Genomic DNA, 15632 nt, shown 5'->3' on the forward strand with positions numbered 1-15632 from the left:
GAATTTACGTGTCTGACAAGCTTGCAGGTGATGGTGAGGCTGCTGGTCCATGGACCACACTGGGAGGAGCACTGCCCAAAACAGCACTGCTAGGAAGAGAACACCAAGGCAGACAGGGCACATACGTGACGCAAGAGCTTATATGTTATTCATTTTGTTCTATACCGTAATTTTTACAGAGATTTTTTTTATTAAGGCAAATTAATAATGGATTGTTACCTCTAACACGGTTATGTCTAAATCCCTAAGTCGCCCAAATATTATTTATTAAAAATGGAGTTATTCTCTTATTTCTGTTAGAAATTATAACAGGAGCCCAACTTCTCATTGAAAATAGTAGTAATTCTTCTCAGAGGCAGTTGGTGCTGTGATACAGTTAACCGAGTTTCGATTCATCATCTTACACCCCTAGTAATTTTCACCTTAGTTTATTATTTCCAGATTTTCTGATGAAATGCAGACTTTTATGTAGTGATAGTCACAAGTAATGTTCTGGATCTTTTTCTTATTCCATCATCCATCTTTGAAAACTATGGGATTTGAAGTGAAATCAACTGGGTTTGGTGGTTTTGAGGTTTAGATTCTCCTGATCATATGATCTGATGCAAAAGTTTCTGTGTAATCGATTCATTCAGTAAATATGTACTAAGTGCTTCCTTTGTGCTGGACACTGTTCTGGGTCCTTGGGATTCAGCACTGAACAAAAGCATCACAGTACTTGCCCTGAGAAAATTTATATCCGGCTGGGAGAGAGAGAGACAGTAAATATATATTAGATAATGGTAAGTATATGGTAAAGAAATTTGGCACAAGGAGACTTGGGAGTAAAGAAGAGATTACTGTCTTGATAGTCCGTGTGGAGAAGGCCAATCTGACAAGATAACTGTGGCAGAGACCCGAAGGGAGCAAAGCAAACAAGAGTTAGGGCGAAGAACATCCAGGCCAAAGGCACATGCCCCAGAGTAAAGAAAGACATCTCTTATCCCAGTCCAAACCACCGCCATGACACTTTAGTCTGACAGAGTTCTAGCAGAACCAATTTCAGATTATTTGATCTTTAATAGTTTTGTTATATTCAGTTTTTCCAGTATTCTGCCTATGAGAGACTTTCCTTCCACTCTTCGACTATGTTTTCCCTTATAAGCTGAAAGCAAAGAAACTATTTTTTAGGGTCCCTCTGGCTTCATAAACAGTCGGCTTCTAACGAATGACATCGGAACACAAAGTCTGTTTTATTAGAGTATCTTTCTAATGTTATGTTTGATTTCTTTACTAGGCTGCTGCAGAAAGGATGGTACAAGCCCTAATGGAAAGAACTTCAGAATTACAGGCCCTGCGCCAGTATTTAGGAGGGAAAGACTTCACGGTGTCCCAAGCACTCATCTCTAACCAGCCAACTGAAGTCACCTGCATCAGCCCCCATCTAGGGGAGCAGATTGACCAAGTAAGAACTATGGACTTGTGCAGATACTCATGCCAGCGGCATTTGCTTTTTATATTTGAAGCATAAGTTTGATCATTTTAATGCTGAGTCATGTGAGAACACCCCCAAGTCCTTGTCATGGTTCCTGCATCTTCCTAAGTCCCCCAACTCTTCCAATTTTTAGGGTTCAGTGCATTTACCCTCCGGAGGTGATAACAGTCCACTGACTGCCAAAGGGGATACCAGCTTGCCCAGGCCCTCCTTAGGTAAGTATCGGGTTTCATTTCCTGAAGGGACGTCTGTCTTTTCTTCCTAGAATTCTCTGTTAGTAGGTTTGGCCAAGACTCTCTTCCCTTCCTACTGTCACGGAAAAAACAAGTTCAGATTCCCCCAAGAGGGAGAGGCACGTCTGTTCTCGGAGAACTGCCCTTACCTTGAGTCGAGGTTACTGCTCCGGGTCCACAGTGTGGCCCGGGGAAACTGCGTCATAATTTTCCTCTTCAGACAGCTTCACAGGGCTTCAGATGCAGGAGGGAGAGTTTCCAAACCTGCATAGCAGGACCACGGGCCTCGCACCTCCTCCCGGAGATCTTTTCAGAAGGCCGAGGATACTGTCACTTGACGTCACCTACATACCAGTGTCGGGAGAGGCAGGCAGTGTACATTGAGTTATTTGCCAGGCTCAGCTCCATCCAAGGGATGGTCATAGGCCTCGAACTCCCTAAAAACAACCCAGTTCTGTGCGTGGCGGGAGCAGAATCCCAGTGGAAACTGGGATTAGAGTGTGACCTTTGCAGAACAGCATGTTGGGACCTGGGGTAGTTTCGAGGAAGACATTGCCCTTCCAAAAGGTGGGACTTGCCAGGACGAATGAAGTGGGGACTGTAGTCCCACGAGAAGAAAGTTTGCAGACTTAGGGAATTAACTCAGGATTTTTTAATGATATTAAGAGTATAAAAACTAAGCATCTATGTTATAGTGTAGGGTTTTCTGGAATTCCATAAATAGGTCATACAAGTAGTCATTTTTTGCATAGGAAAACTATGCTAGCTGAAGAGTAAAGAATACTAGATTTATTTAATTTACTGCCTATTTTAACCTTTTTTTTAAAAAGTAACTTCCTCCAGTTTTTTATTTTGCAAATTTCAAACCTGTAGAAAGTGTCAAAAATAGTACCTTGAATACCCCGATACATTTGCGTTATTTCTTTGTATGCACACACACAGATATTCTTTTCTGAACCATTTAAAAATTACTGCAGACATCATGACACTTTGCCCCTAAATTCTTCATTATGTATTTCCTGAGAACAAGGCATTCTCCTACGTAACTGCAATGTAACTTCACATAGAAAATCTAACCTTGATGTGGACACACTGTGATTTACTCAGTCTTTTTATAGGCATTTAGGCGGCTTGCAGTATTTTGCTTTTACCAGTAATGCTGCAAAGAACAACCTGTGTATTTATGTTTTTTTATTTTTTATCCTCAGAGTAAATTCTCAGAAATGAGGCAGGAGGTATCACATTATGTCAATAGTGATTAAAACTAGCCCTGGTTTTCATTTTTAGGGGACTCGGATGCAGTTGCGGGGCTGGAAAAAGAACTGAGTAACGCCAAAGAGGAACTTGAACTCATGGCTAAAAAAGAAAGAGAAAGTCGAGTGAGTGTTTTAGTCATACCTAATTTCTAAATTCCTATTTTTTCTTTCAAAATAATTTTTATTTAAAAGAGTACAGTTCTCCAAGTATAATCTCTGGGTCCAAATACCAGGTATGCCTTTTTTTTTTTTCTGGAGAAAAATATAAATCACTTCATATACACGTTATGCTCTTGTTCTTATAAATGGGGACTGTTAAAGCTTTTTAAGAGCTGAAGTAACACAGCTTTCTCTGCCCATTGCTAACCAGAATAAAATAATTGTGAAGTATTTGTGAAAAAATGAAGTTCTGTATAACTGCTGCTTAGAATTATGCCATTAGATCTATCAAAATTGGTTTTGGAAACAGAACAAGAAAATTTGAGAATCATCAATGATGTTTATCGAGTACTTACTCTATGCAATCAATGTACCGTACTGGGTACTTAAATTAGCGCTAATACTTACAACTCCATGCAAAGTAGGTGATGTTGGCCCTGTTTTATAGATGAAGCTGAAAAGCTGACTTTTTAAAACATGGAAGTGGGGAATAGTCTTATAACTAAGAAATGCCAAAGCTAAGATTTAAACTCGGGTCTTTTGTGACTCAAAGTGCTTTCTAAGAAGTCATTTCCTGGAGCAGATAGTTTTCCCCATCCTTACGCTCTATTTCTGGCGGTAGAGTTTCCCTCTGTTTTCTTGGAAGAGGCCCCTCAGCCTATGGAATCTTCCCCTCTGCCTCCCTGTGCAGCGAGTCGTGTGTCCAGCTCCGATGTAGAAGGAATGTTAAGGCCACGGTAGGGCGTTACAGACAATGGTAGACGACCAGTCAGCACCATGGGACCCAGCGTCCAGGTCAGCCAGCTGGTCGGGGCAGCTCCTCAGCTTTGCCTTAGTCCGATCCATAGCACAACACCTGTGTTCATATTTGCGATGAAATTATCTTATCGTACCTCTTAATTTCTCTTTCCATACCATGTATCTCCTTACTAGCAGCCTCAGGTTATATGACTAAAGTTTGGAGGATATGAAATTGTGTGCTTTTTAAAAAATACCAGTTTTAAAAATCTCCTAGTTCCAACCCCCTTTTCTTTTGGTTCTGCCCTAGCTGTCATCTGATTATTCATGTCAGATGTTTTAGTTTCCACATGCCGTTCCTGTTTTTCTCATATGTATTCAATTCATAGTAATGTTACTTTTTAGTTTGGCCTTTTTTTCAGGATTGTAAACTTATAATGACTATAAATGGATATTTGAATGAATTATAAATAGCTCTGTCGCTTACCTTCATGTGTCCTTAATCAACTACCAACTTCTCAGTTCAGTTCCACTAGATACATCATTACTTTCTCTCTAATATTAAGTATTTACCAAAAGCCATGTAGAGTTTCCCAGATTTTTAACATTCCACCTACTGTCTTGAGGTAATAGTAGTAGTGATGGTAGTTTTCATTCATTGATTTCCTGCTATGTGCCAGGCAGTTTAAATACATTTTCTCTATTCTCAAATAGCCCTGTAAAGTAGATGTTGTTCCCATTTTTCAGTGGAGGGAACTGAAGCTCAGTTTAAATGCCTTGTCAGGGAGATTATGCCACGATTTAAAACCCACGCATGTCTGATTGCAGACCTTTGTCTTGCTCCAATTATGTTTCTTCCTTATGGTTATCAGTGAACTTTGTTACTATAAAATATTTCTCATTTTCTGGTGAGGAGACATGGAAGATACAGGACTGGAAGTTTAGGGCACACAGTGCTAGTATTCGGTGGGACTTCTTCGCAGGTGGTGGCCAGTTCTTCCATCTGGGGGCGTGTAATGTTCATTGGTCTCTTGTGATGTCAGCAGCTGTTGATGCTGGATGGCTGTTTCCATCAATTCACTAAGGGGTGCAAAGTGGAGGTTTTTCTATCATTTTTTTTCATTTGTTAGCTGAAATACTTATATAAAGAAAAACTTCATCTATTCTTCTATCTGTTAATGTTGCAAGACCAGCCCTTCAAGTATCATAAAAAATTCATTGATTAAACAAGTTGCGACATGTTACAGTGTTAACCAAACTGGACGACATCAGTGAAACCCCTTTGCAGCCCCCCGCCACAACACCCTTTGGTGTCGCACCGCGTGGTTTATAGATGCGACCAACCCAGTAGAGCGTTTTCAGGTTCTAGTTTTCACTTGCGTTGCCGGCTGCGTTGGGATAATATGCAACACCGTTCGCCTCATCGTTGAAACGTAAATGTGGTAGGTGTGCTTTCTCTGCCCGCTGATGTCAGGACCCCTTCTGCCCGCAGATGGAGCTCTCTGCACTGCAGTCCATGATGGCCATGCAAGAGAAGGAGCTGCAGGTGCAGGCTGCCGACCTGGAGTCCCTGACCCGGACCGTGCAGATTAAAGAAGACCTCATAAAGGTCCTTCAGACTTTTTAAGGACCGTTGGAAGTCGTTAGATGCAGAGTACGCCTAGGGCATCTGCAAACAGCACCTGGATGCGCTGCGTCCCTTGGCTGGTGCTCGTTGTTTCTTTGATACGCTGTTAGACTGAGTCTCTTGATGTTATCATGTTCTCTTTGACTTGCATCAGAGTTGCTGAGGTTTCAGAAAGAGTATATCGTTGTCTCCATATGGCTGATCAGTATCATGCCTGAAAGTATCGGAGACTATTTTAGGAGTGTTCGCCCCTTGGCCGAGTAGTACTTTTATTACTAGTCTTGTTTTTTGACTTCTAGGACCTGCAAATGCAACTGGTCGATCCCGAAGACATACCAGCTATGGAACGCCTGACCCAAGAAGTCTTACTTCTTCGGGAAAAAGTTGCTTCAGTAGAATCACAGGGTCAAGAAGCTTCAGGAAACCGAAGACAGCAAGTAGGTTATTAGAATACGAACCTGATTTTTAGTGTGAACTAAACAATGGAAAAGATGAACCATGTTCAAAATTTTCCCAATTTGAAAAAAAGGAAAAGGAAAAGGAAAAAATCTCTGCCTCTGCCCCAGATTCTGTTGTAGATCCTATCCCATGTCTAACCTTTTTTTTTTTTCCAATGCCAGACGTTTCAGAAAGACCCGCTTGCCTCTGCCGCCTGGGTCCCTCATCCCCATCTTCTCTCTCGCTGCTCCCCTCGCTCCGATCTGGCTTTTAACTCTGCCAGTTCACGTAAACAGACCTAGTGGTTCTACACTAACAGCTTCTCTTCTTTATAGCACTTTTTATAGCTCACAGTGACAGATGCGATTGATGAGCATCTTTTCCCCCGCCTAGCTAGAGAGTAAGCTTTTCCCCAGACCAGAGGCTGGCTCATAGAAGGGGCTCGGTAAATATTTATCGAATGAATGAATGAAGACCACTAGGAATTCCTCTTACATGTTTACTCCTTTCCCTTGGCCTCTTTCCCGTGCTTCTGGCTTCTCTCTCCTCTTTGTTCTCCTTGCTTCCATGTTTGATCTCTGCCTTACGGAGTTTTAAAAAAAGATAATGCACGTGAGATTGATTAGAAAACTAAAATACTATAGAAAGCTTAATTAAGTAACAAGCTAGTGCGTGGATTCAGTCATGGGACATGCTAATACGTTCTTTTGGTCTCAGGATGAGCTGGCCTCCTGCCTCGTGTCTCCATTCCCGTGTTGCTTTCGCTCTTTCCCCAGTTGCTACTGACACTAGAAGGACTGGTAGACGAACGGAGTCGGCTCAACGAGGCCCTGCAAGCAGAGAGACAGCTCTACAGCAGCCTGGTGAAGTTTCACGCCCATCCCGAGAGGTAAACAAGCGACCGCACCTTCCTCCTCGTGTTCCTCACTAAGCGCAGGTGCTTATGATGTTGGAGAGGCGAGAAGAGGAGAGCAGAGGCAGTCACTGGGGCTGCCCCGTTTGCCATCGGTTGTGTGGATCGCTCTGAGCCAGAGCGTCGAAATCTTAAGTCAGGAATAGTGCTTATTCCTGCAGAACCAGGTGAGAAGACCTGACGGGTGTCTAAAACACCCTTGTGTGGAGTCAGTACACAGTGTGTGTTCCTCTTCTCCCAGCTGCCGGTCCCGGTAGGTTATGGTGGCTGATACCACCCCAGGGTCACCGAAAGCCATCGTGATGAATAATCTACATCCTATACCTCTTGATTTGGGGTCACGTATATTATGTCATTCTGATTCATTTTAAGCTCCCCTCCCCCCCTTTTTTTCATTTTGTTTTCCCTCTTAGCCCCTTTTTCTCTTTCCCAATTTTTATCCTTTTACTATTCAGTTTCTTCTGGTTTATTGTCGGGCTTAAAATTTTTTTCTTTCAACCTCAAGAAAGTGAAGGGAGAGGAAAGGTACTATACGACCACTCGATTGTGTTACTTTTTAAAGACTCTCTGGGCCTTTAGTCTCTATGAACAGATTCCTGTTCAGAGCATTGTCAAGTCTGGTTAACAGATGAGAGAGCAGATGCTTCCATAGCAGTCCTACTAGGAAGCTTCAATTTGCATATAGTTTTTCCTGGGTTTTGGTATTTTTCAGAAAGTAACGCTCTTAGTCAAATAATGAAATTGCTCTTTTTTTGAGCTGTGGGGTATGAGATCAATCTCAGGAACTATAGTGTCACGTGAATCTCGGATAGAGGGACGAGCTGTAAAGGAAGGAGCAGGCCCTGCCGACCTCCCTGCAGTGCCCACAGCCCCACGATAAGATCGCGTGCGCTTCTCATGGCCTGGAGGACAGCGGCGTTAGGAAGCCTTGTGGCCCAGAGGGGCGTCGACGGCTCTTTGGGAGCCTGTGCAGACTCATTACCGCTGATGGCTAACCCATTTTCCTTCCGTATGGCATGTTTAATCAGCTCTGAGAGAGACCGAACTCTGCAGGTGGAGCTGGAAGGGGCCCAGGTGTTACGCGGTCGGCTAGAAGAAGTTCTTGGAAGAAGCCTCGAGCGCTTGAGCAGGCTGGAGACCCTGGCCGCCATTGGAGGTGGGGAGCTGGAAAGTGTGCGAGGTCATCACAAGCATGCCTTCTGAGCACTGGCGGGTCAGACTGCAGCCCAGGATGGAAAACCTTGTTTGCACTAACCAGACAGAGCCTTGGCTGACTTTGGCAGAATTAAACGGTGACTTACTAATGCTAAAACTGGTACAATTAGCATCAACTACAGAGTGAAGCTCACTTAAGTCTACCTGTGTTTCACGGTACTTCTCTAACTCTAAGTTGAATGGCGGAGGTCACGAAGTATATTTGCACATTTTAAATCATTCCATTTGAGTTTTCCTACCGTGTTCATCCTTTTCCCTAGGTCCTCCTGATTCCCTCATTGCTTCTGCGGCCAATAAAGTTTATTCCTCCCCCACTTTTCACAATCCATTTCATATGATCCCTATCATGTCATAAATGCATGTGTGTGTATTATTTTTGCCATTCAAGCAACTCCTGCTTTTTGAGAGAGCAGTTCCCTAATCAAGGAAAAGCTTCAAGATGAGAGAGAGAGAGAAAGTCTATAAGAATGACTTTGCCAAAGTAGGATAACTCTTGTCAGAGGTAATCCAAGCCACGTCTCCCACGGCGGACTGCAGGTATTGGGGGGACCAGGTTAAAGGGCAGAGGCAAAGACTGTTCAGGCGTTTATAGTAAAACCTTTATCTCCGATATTGTTTCAGAGTTGATTATAGGATGACAGTGAAATCAGGTTAAATGCAGACTAAATTCCATTCAGATGTTTTTCTTTAAACCAAGGGTATGTTATTTAGTCAGCACATGACTTCAAGAAAGCTCTCAGGTCTTCCAGAATTCTCTATGTAAAATGATAATTTCAAATGAATGTCCCCCTTTAAATTTAGTATTTCACCAAAACAGTTGTTAGAGCCAGAAGAACGTATTGCTTGTATATTTTCATTTGCTAGTGGCATCAGATGGAGGCCTGTATCTTTCACTTTTTAGTGCTTATACGTTTCTCCATATTGAAATAGGTAATAGGTTTCAGGCTTGGAAGTGTTTGAATAGTTTAGAAAGAAATGTCACAGATCTGTGTTCATAGGTTTTGTCATTGTCTCGATGCTTTCTTACGGTGACAGGACAGATGTAAGGAAAGGGGCACTGGAGGTGGTATTTCTGGTGTCTTTAATGTCAAGAGTATAGAAAGGAACCAAGATTATTTGGAACTTTGTGGGTTCAACACCATGAGGTTTCTTATTTCTCAGGTTAGAAGCTGAGATTTTAGTTTTTAAACATGGAATTTGATGAACAGGGATTGAGGCTTTCTGGTACCATAAATGGGACCGGGTACCCTTTCTAAAGGTGGAGCACAATGACTTTTCTGTTTGCCGTCCATATTTTACACGACGCTTTTATTTCTTTCACATTTACATGTCGACGTGGTTTGCCTTGCGTTCTCAATTCCAGCCCAGTTTCTGTAACCTTAGCCCTGCATGGAACAGCATCACTCGAACAGAAGTGGACAGGGAAGAAAATGTTCTGGAGAAACACCTTAGAGTTTTCTGATGAAGCATTTTACAAAAGATTGACAGCCATAAGCCTTCCTCTTGATGGAAATGCTTTCCAGTTTTAATGGCCTCGGCGGGAAAAGGGTCATTAAAGGGAGGAGATAGGAAGTGTAAGCAGAACCGTCCACTTTTCTTAGTCTTCTAACCTTAGGAAACCCTTTCCTGCTCAAAGCTTTCTGTAACTTTCTAGAAGTAAGGAGGTGCATAGTAGAGCTATAAACATGTCAGCCAACCAAAGACTAGTGTGTCATGTCACTACAAGGCACTTAGGAAATGTCTTCCCTAAATTTTACTAATAGACCGAGGAAGCTTTCTGAGTCTCCTAAGACTCAGCCATAGGGATTCTCGGGTTCTCTTGGTTCACAGAGATTAGAGAGATTTATGTTAATTACCACTCAGCTTCTATCAACCGCAAGCAAGAGTAGGCATTTCGCTTGGTATCTTGAACTTGCTAAATGTTAGAAGTATTGAGGTAGTTGGATGAATGAGAAACCCAACTTCCTGTCAAAAAAATTCTCAAAATAGGGAGAAAAATGTAAATTCTGGTCCTGATTTGGATCCTGAAAAGACGGACTAACTTGTGCTATCATTACTTGTCTTTGGAAAACATTTTAGAAAATTAAGTGATTCAGTGGCAAAGGATAAATTAAGAGTTTGATCTTACTGCTGTAGATGGGACTAAAATCCAGTACTAACTTTCTGGTTAGTACCTAGGACGAGGCTTGCAAACAGTAGTTCATGGAGAGGGCTTGCCAGTCTAACATTTGGTGTGATAATTCGCCATCTTTTTAGAAAACACAATTCTGATAAATTTCGTTCTGTGACCCACACAAAGGCGACGCTGCGATTGACCACATCATTTCTATGATTATATTTAACATGCTGTAACAGGGTTCCAGTCTCTCTTCAGAAGCCCAGATCCTTTCTTTTACTGGATTATTCTACCTTTGTAAAGCGTTTTAGATAAAGCATCGTGTGCTTTGCCTGTAGAGCCTTGCGCCTGAATAAAAAATCTGGAAGGAACAAATGAATTAAATTTTTGTCCAGGTCATGCTAAATCGGAAGCATAGAACTTAAACTGAGAACAATCCGTGTGGATAGATCTCATTTCCTTTTTGAATAATAGCAAATGTGTAAAGGAATGGTTGTAAGAGGCCAAGATAGATTAAGTCCGTAGTTTTTAGAACTATAGAGTTGAAAAGGACTCCAAGGGGATTTATTTAGTGGGTGAAATGGAAGTCCTTTTGACAGATACTTCCCCTAAACTCTTTTCTGTTGCAAGTTTAAACTGTAGTATCGAAGTCTGATGGTTGTTAGTGCCTAGTATAAATAAACATTTTCTCGGTGTTCTTTTTCTAGATTTCTTGAAAACGTGCGATCAGGCTATTGTAATACTGTCAGCCTTTTAGTTGGGCAGGGTCTACTCTCATCCTCGCCCCTCCCTCCCCCCGCACTTCTCATCATTCCGTGTGGACAGCAGCAATGCTTTTAGTACTTCTTCCTTGTTTGTATTTTTTAGAGATTTGTCAATGCTGTTATACATAGTAAGAGATCTATTAAAGATCAAGAAAATCTTGACCTGTATAGCTTCAAGTCGTTTCCTTAGAAGGTTCTTTAGTGTATTCTACTTGCACATTTTACACATAGATGATTGCTATGGCAGATAGGTATAAAAGACTTATCACTTTTAGGCTTATTTATGCTCCTAATTCAGTATCTGTATCTGGTGCTGAGAAATTTGACTTATAGCTTCAAAACAGTGCAAGAAAATTGATTTCGGGTCTCTCTGTTTCCGTCTTCCAGCTGGATCTAGAGGCCTCTGAGTAAAAGGAGCAAATCAGATGACACCAAAAATTCCTTCTGTCGTTGAGGAATGAAGGTTGACTGACCTACCTGAAGTCACTCCCTTGGGACCATAAGTCCTAGAGGGAAAATACTTTAATACCTTTGCTTTCCTAGAGCTAGTATAGAAAACTCGAGTTCCTGTCGATAGAATAAAGTCACTGTTTTCTGATTTCAGAATCTTTTTATATGAAAAGGTCACAGAATCTTCACATTTGACATCCCTGGAAACCTCAAGTTGTCTCTTCAACTAGGGTCTCAGTGGTAATCATACAGGTCTGCAGCCAACGTCTCGCGGAGAAATGTGACAAACTTATAAAATGTTAGAAATTCACACACTTACCATTTTCTGTCCTGCCTTGTAGCAGTTGTACTTACGGTAGAATATGTAAAATGAGCTTCCTTTTTCGGATAAAAACATCCTATGAGACGCTAGCCAGTGGAGGACTTTTCTGTCATTTTTTTTAGGTTAAAGCTCAGAGTTTTTCTCCCTTTGGTAGTATAGAAACATTTGTCCTGTAGAAAGAATAGCTAGGAATATGGAACTCTTATAAGGCAACCCAATAATAAAAACAGAAAGAATGAGTCAAATGGATGATAAATCAGAGTAATTTCTGTGGGGTAGTGGTTTCCAAGTTTTAGCACATCTTGGAATATGATTTAAGCTACTCTCTCACTAGACATTTGGAGCAAAAACTTTGGTAAACCATTTTCTTATGATACAAGACAAGCATGTTGCTATTAAGTAGTCTGAGTATTACAGAAAGTAAGTCCTCGCCTTCTTTCTGTAGATTCACAGGACCAGGGTGAGTTTCCCAAGTGGAAAATCAGCATTGGAATTACTTTCCAGCCGAGGACAGAAAGTGGAAGGGAAGCAAAACTGTAGAGCTAACAATCATCATTTTACCAGATTTCGATTAAGAATAATTGATAAAGTGATGCACTGATTCTTTTTGCATGGTGTTCCCTTTCTGTCATTTAAAGTCAATTTCTGGAAATAAAAATCTATACCGTTTTCCTCTTGCTGAAGATGGAAGGATAAAATAGAAAGTTCAGCAACATTAGAAAATGCTTGACCCAAAATAATCTGGAGTGTAGTGGCAGTATGTACATGAACCCAATCAGCTTCCTCGTTCCCTTTAAGGAACTCATGACTGCCTAGCCAACGCATGGAGGTATTTTCAGTACATGAGTATGCAGTGCTGCTTTTTGTAATTTCCAAAACCATTGCTGTACAATGCCAACCTCTCTGTCAATCTGTAGACTTTAGAGGCATGTGTCTATACAGTATGCTTTAAAAATCAGGAACTTCTTTTTCCATGAAATGGTATCAGTTTGATAACAAAAGCAGCTTTTCTTTTATCACTTAAAGTTTTGATCCTAGGGCTGTAAAAAAAAATTAAAATGATTCATAACAAACGAAGGAGGAGGAAGTAACATGTTGAATGATCCAGTAACTTGGCTGATTTCCAGGACTATTTCCCAGTCAGAATAAGCTGTATATTTTCCTCTGGAAGCTCATGTCTTTATGGCACAGTGCTCTCTGTTAAACCGTGTTAACATCCAATGAAACTTACAGTGTACTTTTTTATACATAAGTGTTAGAATTTCAGCTACTTTAGTTGGGAAAAAAAATTGTTACTGATGCAATAAACGTATCAAAGGCCAAACAGTAGCAACTATTTGGTTTCATTCTGAAAAGACCAGAAAAGAAGTAGGGGAAGCTCTATCTTTTTTTTTCCTTATAGGAGAATCAGTCTATTGATCATTGTACTAAAATTCCCAAAGTGAGACTCTGGAATGAGTGAATGCCTTTGTATTTATTTAACTAACGGGAAGAAGAGAAAGAAACCTGAATTTTTCTGCTCTCCAGGAAGCGAAACTAAAGAAACAGCGTTTTACTTCCCACAGAAGTGTGAAATGGACTTCTTTACCTTAAAAACCCTTTCTTGCTCTCCTTACGGCAGGAAAGGAGTAGAAAGCAGGATGAAGATTTGAGGGGCCAGTTGTCATGGTGGGAGGGAGGTGCTGTCCCCAAAAATGTTCCTGGAAAGGTTTCTTGTGTTCTTTGAGGGGGAAAGAAAAGAGAGCATGAGCGTGAAGAACTCCTTGACATTACAGAATTTTTAAAGTCACTGAAAACAGTTGCTTTCAGAATAAAGTACAAGCTGGAAGGCTACTCAGGAGATGTTGCAATTGAAAGACAAAGATGCACCATAAAGGGGTTTGACCGCAGACAACAGTTTTCTAGCTACTTCTGAGATCTGAGCCTGTCTAGTTAAAGGATTTTATTTCTCAACAGAAGCTTATGCCGGGCTCTATGAAATCTTAAAGTTTTCTTACGTCTCAGAAGGGAATGGATGCAGGTGAAACCGCAGAGTCTGGGAGGAGACTGCTTTTCTTTGATTCTCTCATACGGCATCATAACACTTAAGTCCGCAGTGATGGTTCAGGGTCCGAACAGGTGAGAGTTCTGGCAACGAGCCCAAGGCAGAAGTAGGAGTGAGGCGCCCGGAGGACCTGGCCCCGAGGTGGGGGACAGCCAGGCACCCGGCACTGTCATTATTCATGCTGTACAGTTTCGACTCTTTGCATCTTCTCAAAATTAGTCAAATGTGACTCCCGCCATGTTCTGAGTGCCCTTGTGGGAAAATACCCCGCCTTTTCTGTCGGTCACGTTTGCACGGCTTACGGGGGAACAATGACTATAAAGCAGAATTCGGGGGCTCGTTACTGAAGAATTAAAGTGACCCTTCGACTTTCCCTCGAAAGCTTATCCACCCATGATGGAGTTCTGCGGCCATTGTAATTTGGCGATGAGCCCTAGGTGCGAAGCTCCTATTCAAAAGAGTTCATCCGACTTGACTTAAAACTCTGCCCTTCCTCCATCCTACGAAGCGGGGAGGACAGTATTTCCAACCTCGCGTTGGGGGAAATGGCTGTTGAGAGTGGAGAAGTTTGGATAGACACAGTCACAGTCACCCAGTTCCTGGCGAGGTGTAAAATTCCCCTCTGCTGATTACACGGAGGGTCCAGGGCCTCCTTTATCACCCCTCAGCTTTTCAGCCTGAGCCCACTTCGGTTTACCAACAATAAGAAAACAAGAACATGGTTTAAAGGCAGTATTTACTGAGTGCGCCTGTGTGCCAAGCACTGTTCTAAGCACTTCAAAAGCAGCAAACCCTTGAAAGTTTACAAGTGCCTGGAGTGGCATGGACCACTGTTAACGCTAATTAACAAGTGACGAGTCGAATTATAGAAAGTTCATGACCTGCCTAAAGCCACATACCTAATGCCAGAAGTAGAAATCTAACCTAGACTATCTGTCTCCAGGGTCCATATTCTTAATAATTATGCCGTCCTTAACTTAAAAAACTCCACAAAAGTGTGAATTTTTGCCTCAGTGATAAAAAGAATATATGTACGTAAGTCTGAAATTTCACCCAAGGATTTTATGGTATTTTATAGGTTCATTTTATTTCTGTGTACTTTATGGCCAGATAGCTGGTAGAAAATAATTTTCTAAGTCTGGAAGAGGAAGGTTTGGGTATCACCTCCTTACGTGTGGTTCAGATCCTGGAAACTTGCAAGGACCACAGTTTGAGAACCACAATATTGAAGCTCAAATAAAAGTTTTTAATAAAATTTTCAGTCTAATGTGTAAAGCGACCTTGGAGATAAAACCTGGAAAAGCAAATTAAATTTGAGCAGATTCTTAGCTTAGAGATTCTAAAGGTGGCAAGCCATTTTATTTCGCATTTATCAAAAATAAGCAGTAGATACATTAATATAAAGCTTAGTACCTTTACTTAGAAAGTTAAAGTATTCCAGGTTAGTTCTGAAGACAGTGTTTTGTTGCCTTATAAAAATTTAGAAAGGGGTATTCGCCACAAAAGAAGCTCTTTTATAGGAAATAAAAAAACCAGAAATGGTAACAACAGAAAGGGGTGTCTAACTTATACATCGAACTTTGTATGGAATAACTTATTCATTGCAATATTTTCTATAACTTGTTAAAAACTTTATTCCACCCCTCAAACACATACACAAAAGCTTTCAGAATTCTAATTCAAATTGGAAAAAGGCTGAGCAACTCAAAGCTGCCCCAAAGGAAGTAGCACAGACTATAAATGAGCTAAAAAAATAATAAGGAAAGCAAAAATCCCTATTTAGTGGAGTATCAGCATGAAATGGGCATGCTTGCTTGGTCCCCATTTAACCCCTGATGAGGTCAAAGCCATGGCATCCTGCTCCGGGAGAATTAGAGAGACAG

At 41.4% G+C, this 15632-nt stretch overlaps 1 protein-coding gene across 5 annotated transcripts in view; it reads left to right on the plus strand.

Annotated features, from left to right (window-relative positions):
* The window catches only part of PDE4DIP (phosphodiesterase 4D interacting protein), a 179228-nt gene that overhangs the window by 125774 nt on the left and 37822 nt on the right, over positions 1-15632 (plus strand). For all 5 annotated transcript variants that reach the window (XM_039841359.1, XM_039841358.1, XM_039841355.1 and 2 more), the window contains 7 exons: positions 1277-1444; positions 1608-1689; positions 2995-3086; positions 5353-5469; positions 5787-5924; positions 6702-6814; positions 7867-7994. In XM_039841359.1, the coding sequence (XP_039697293.1) occupies positions 1277-1444; positions 1608-1689; positions 2995-3086; positions 5353-5469; positions 5787-5924; positions 6702-6814; positions 7867-7994 (838 nt within the window). The remainder of the gene's footprint in view (positions 1-1276; positions 1445-1607; positions 1690-2994; positions 3087-5352; positions 5470-5786; positions 5925-6701; positions 6815-7866; positions 7995-15632) is intronic.

The sequence above is a fragment of the Pteropus medius genome, unplaced genomic scaffold, assembly GCF_902729225.1.
Source record: "Pteropus medius unplaced genomic scaffold, Ma_sr-lr_union100, whole genome shotgun sequence".
Taxonomy (NCBI): domain Eukaryota; kingdom Metazoa; phylum Chordata; class Mammalia; order Chiroptera; family Pteropodidae; genus Pteropus; species Pteropus medius.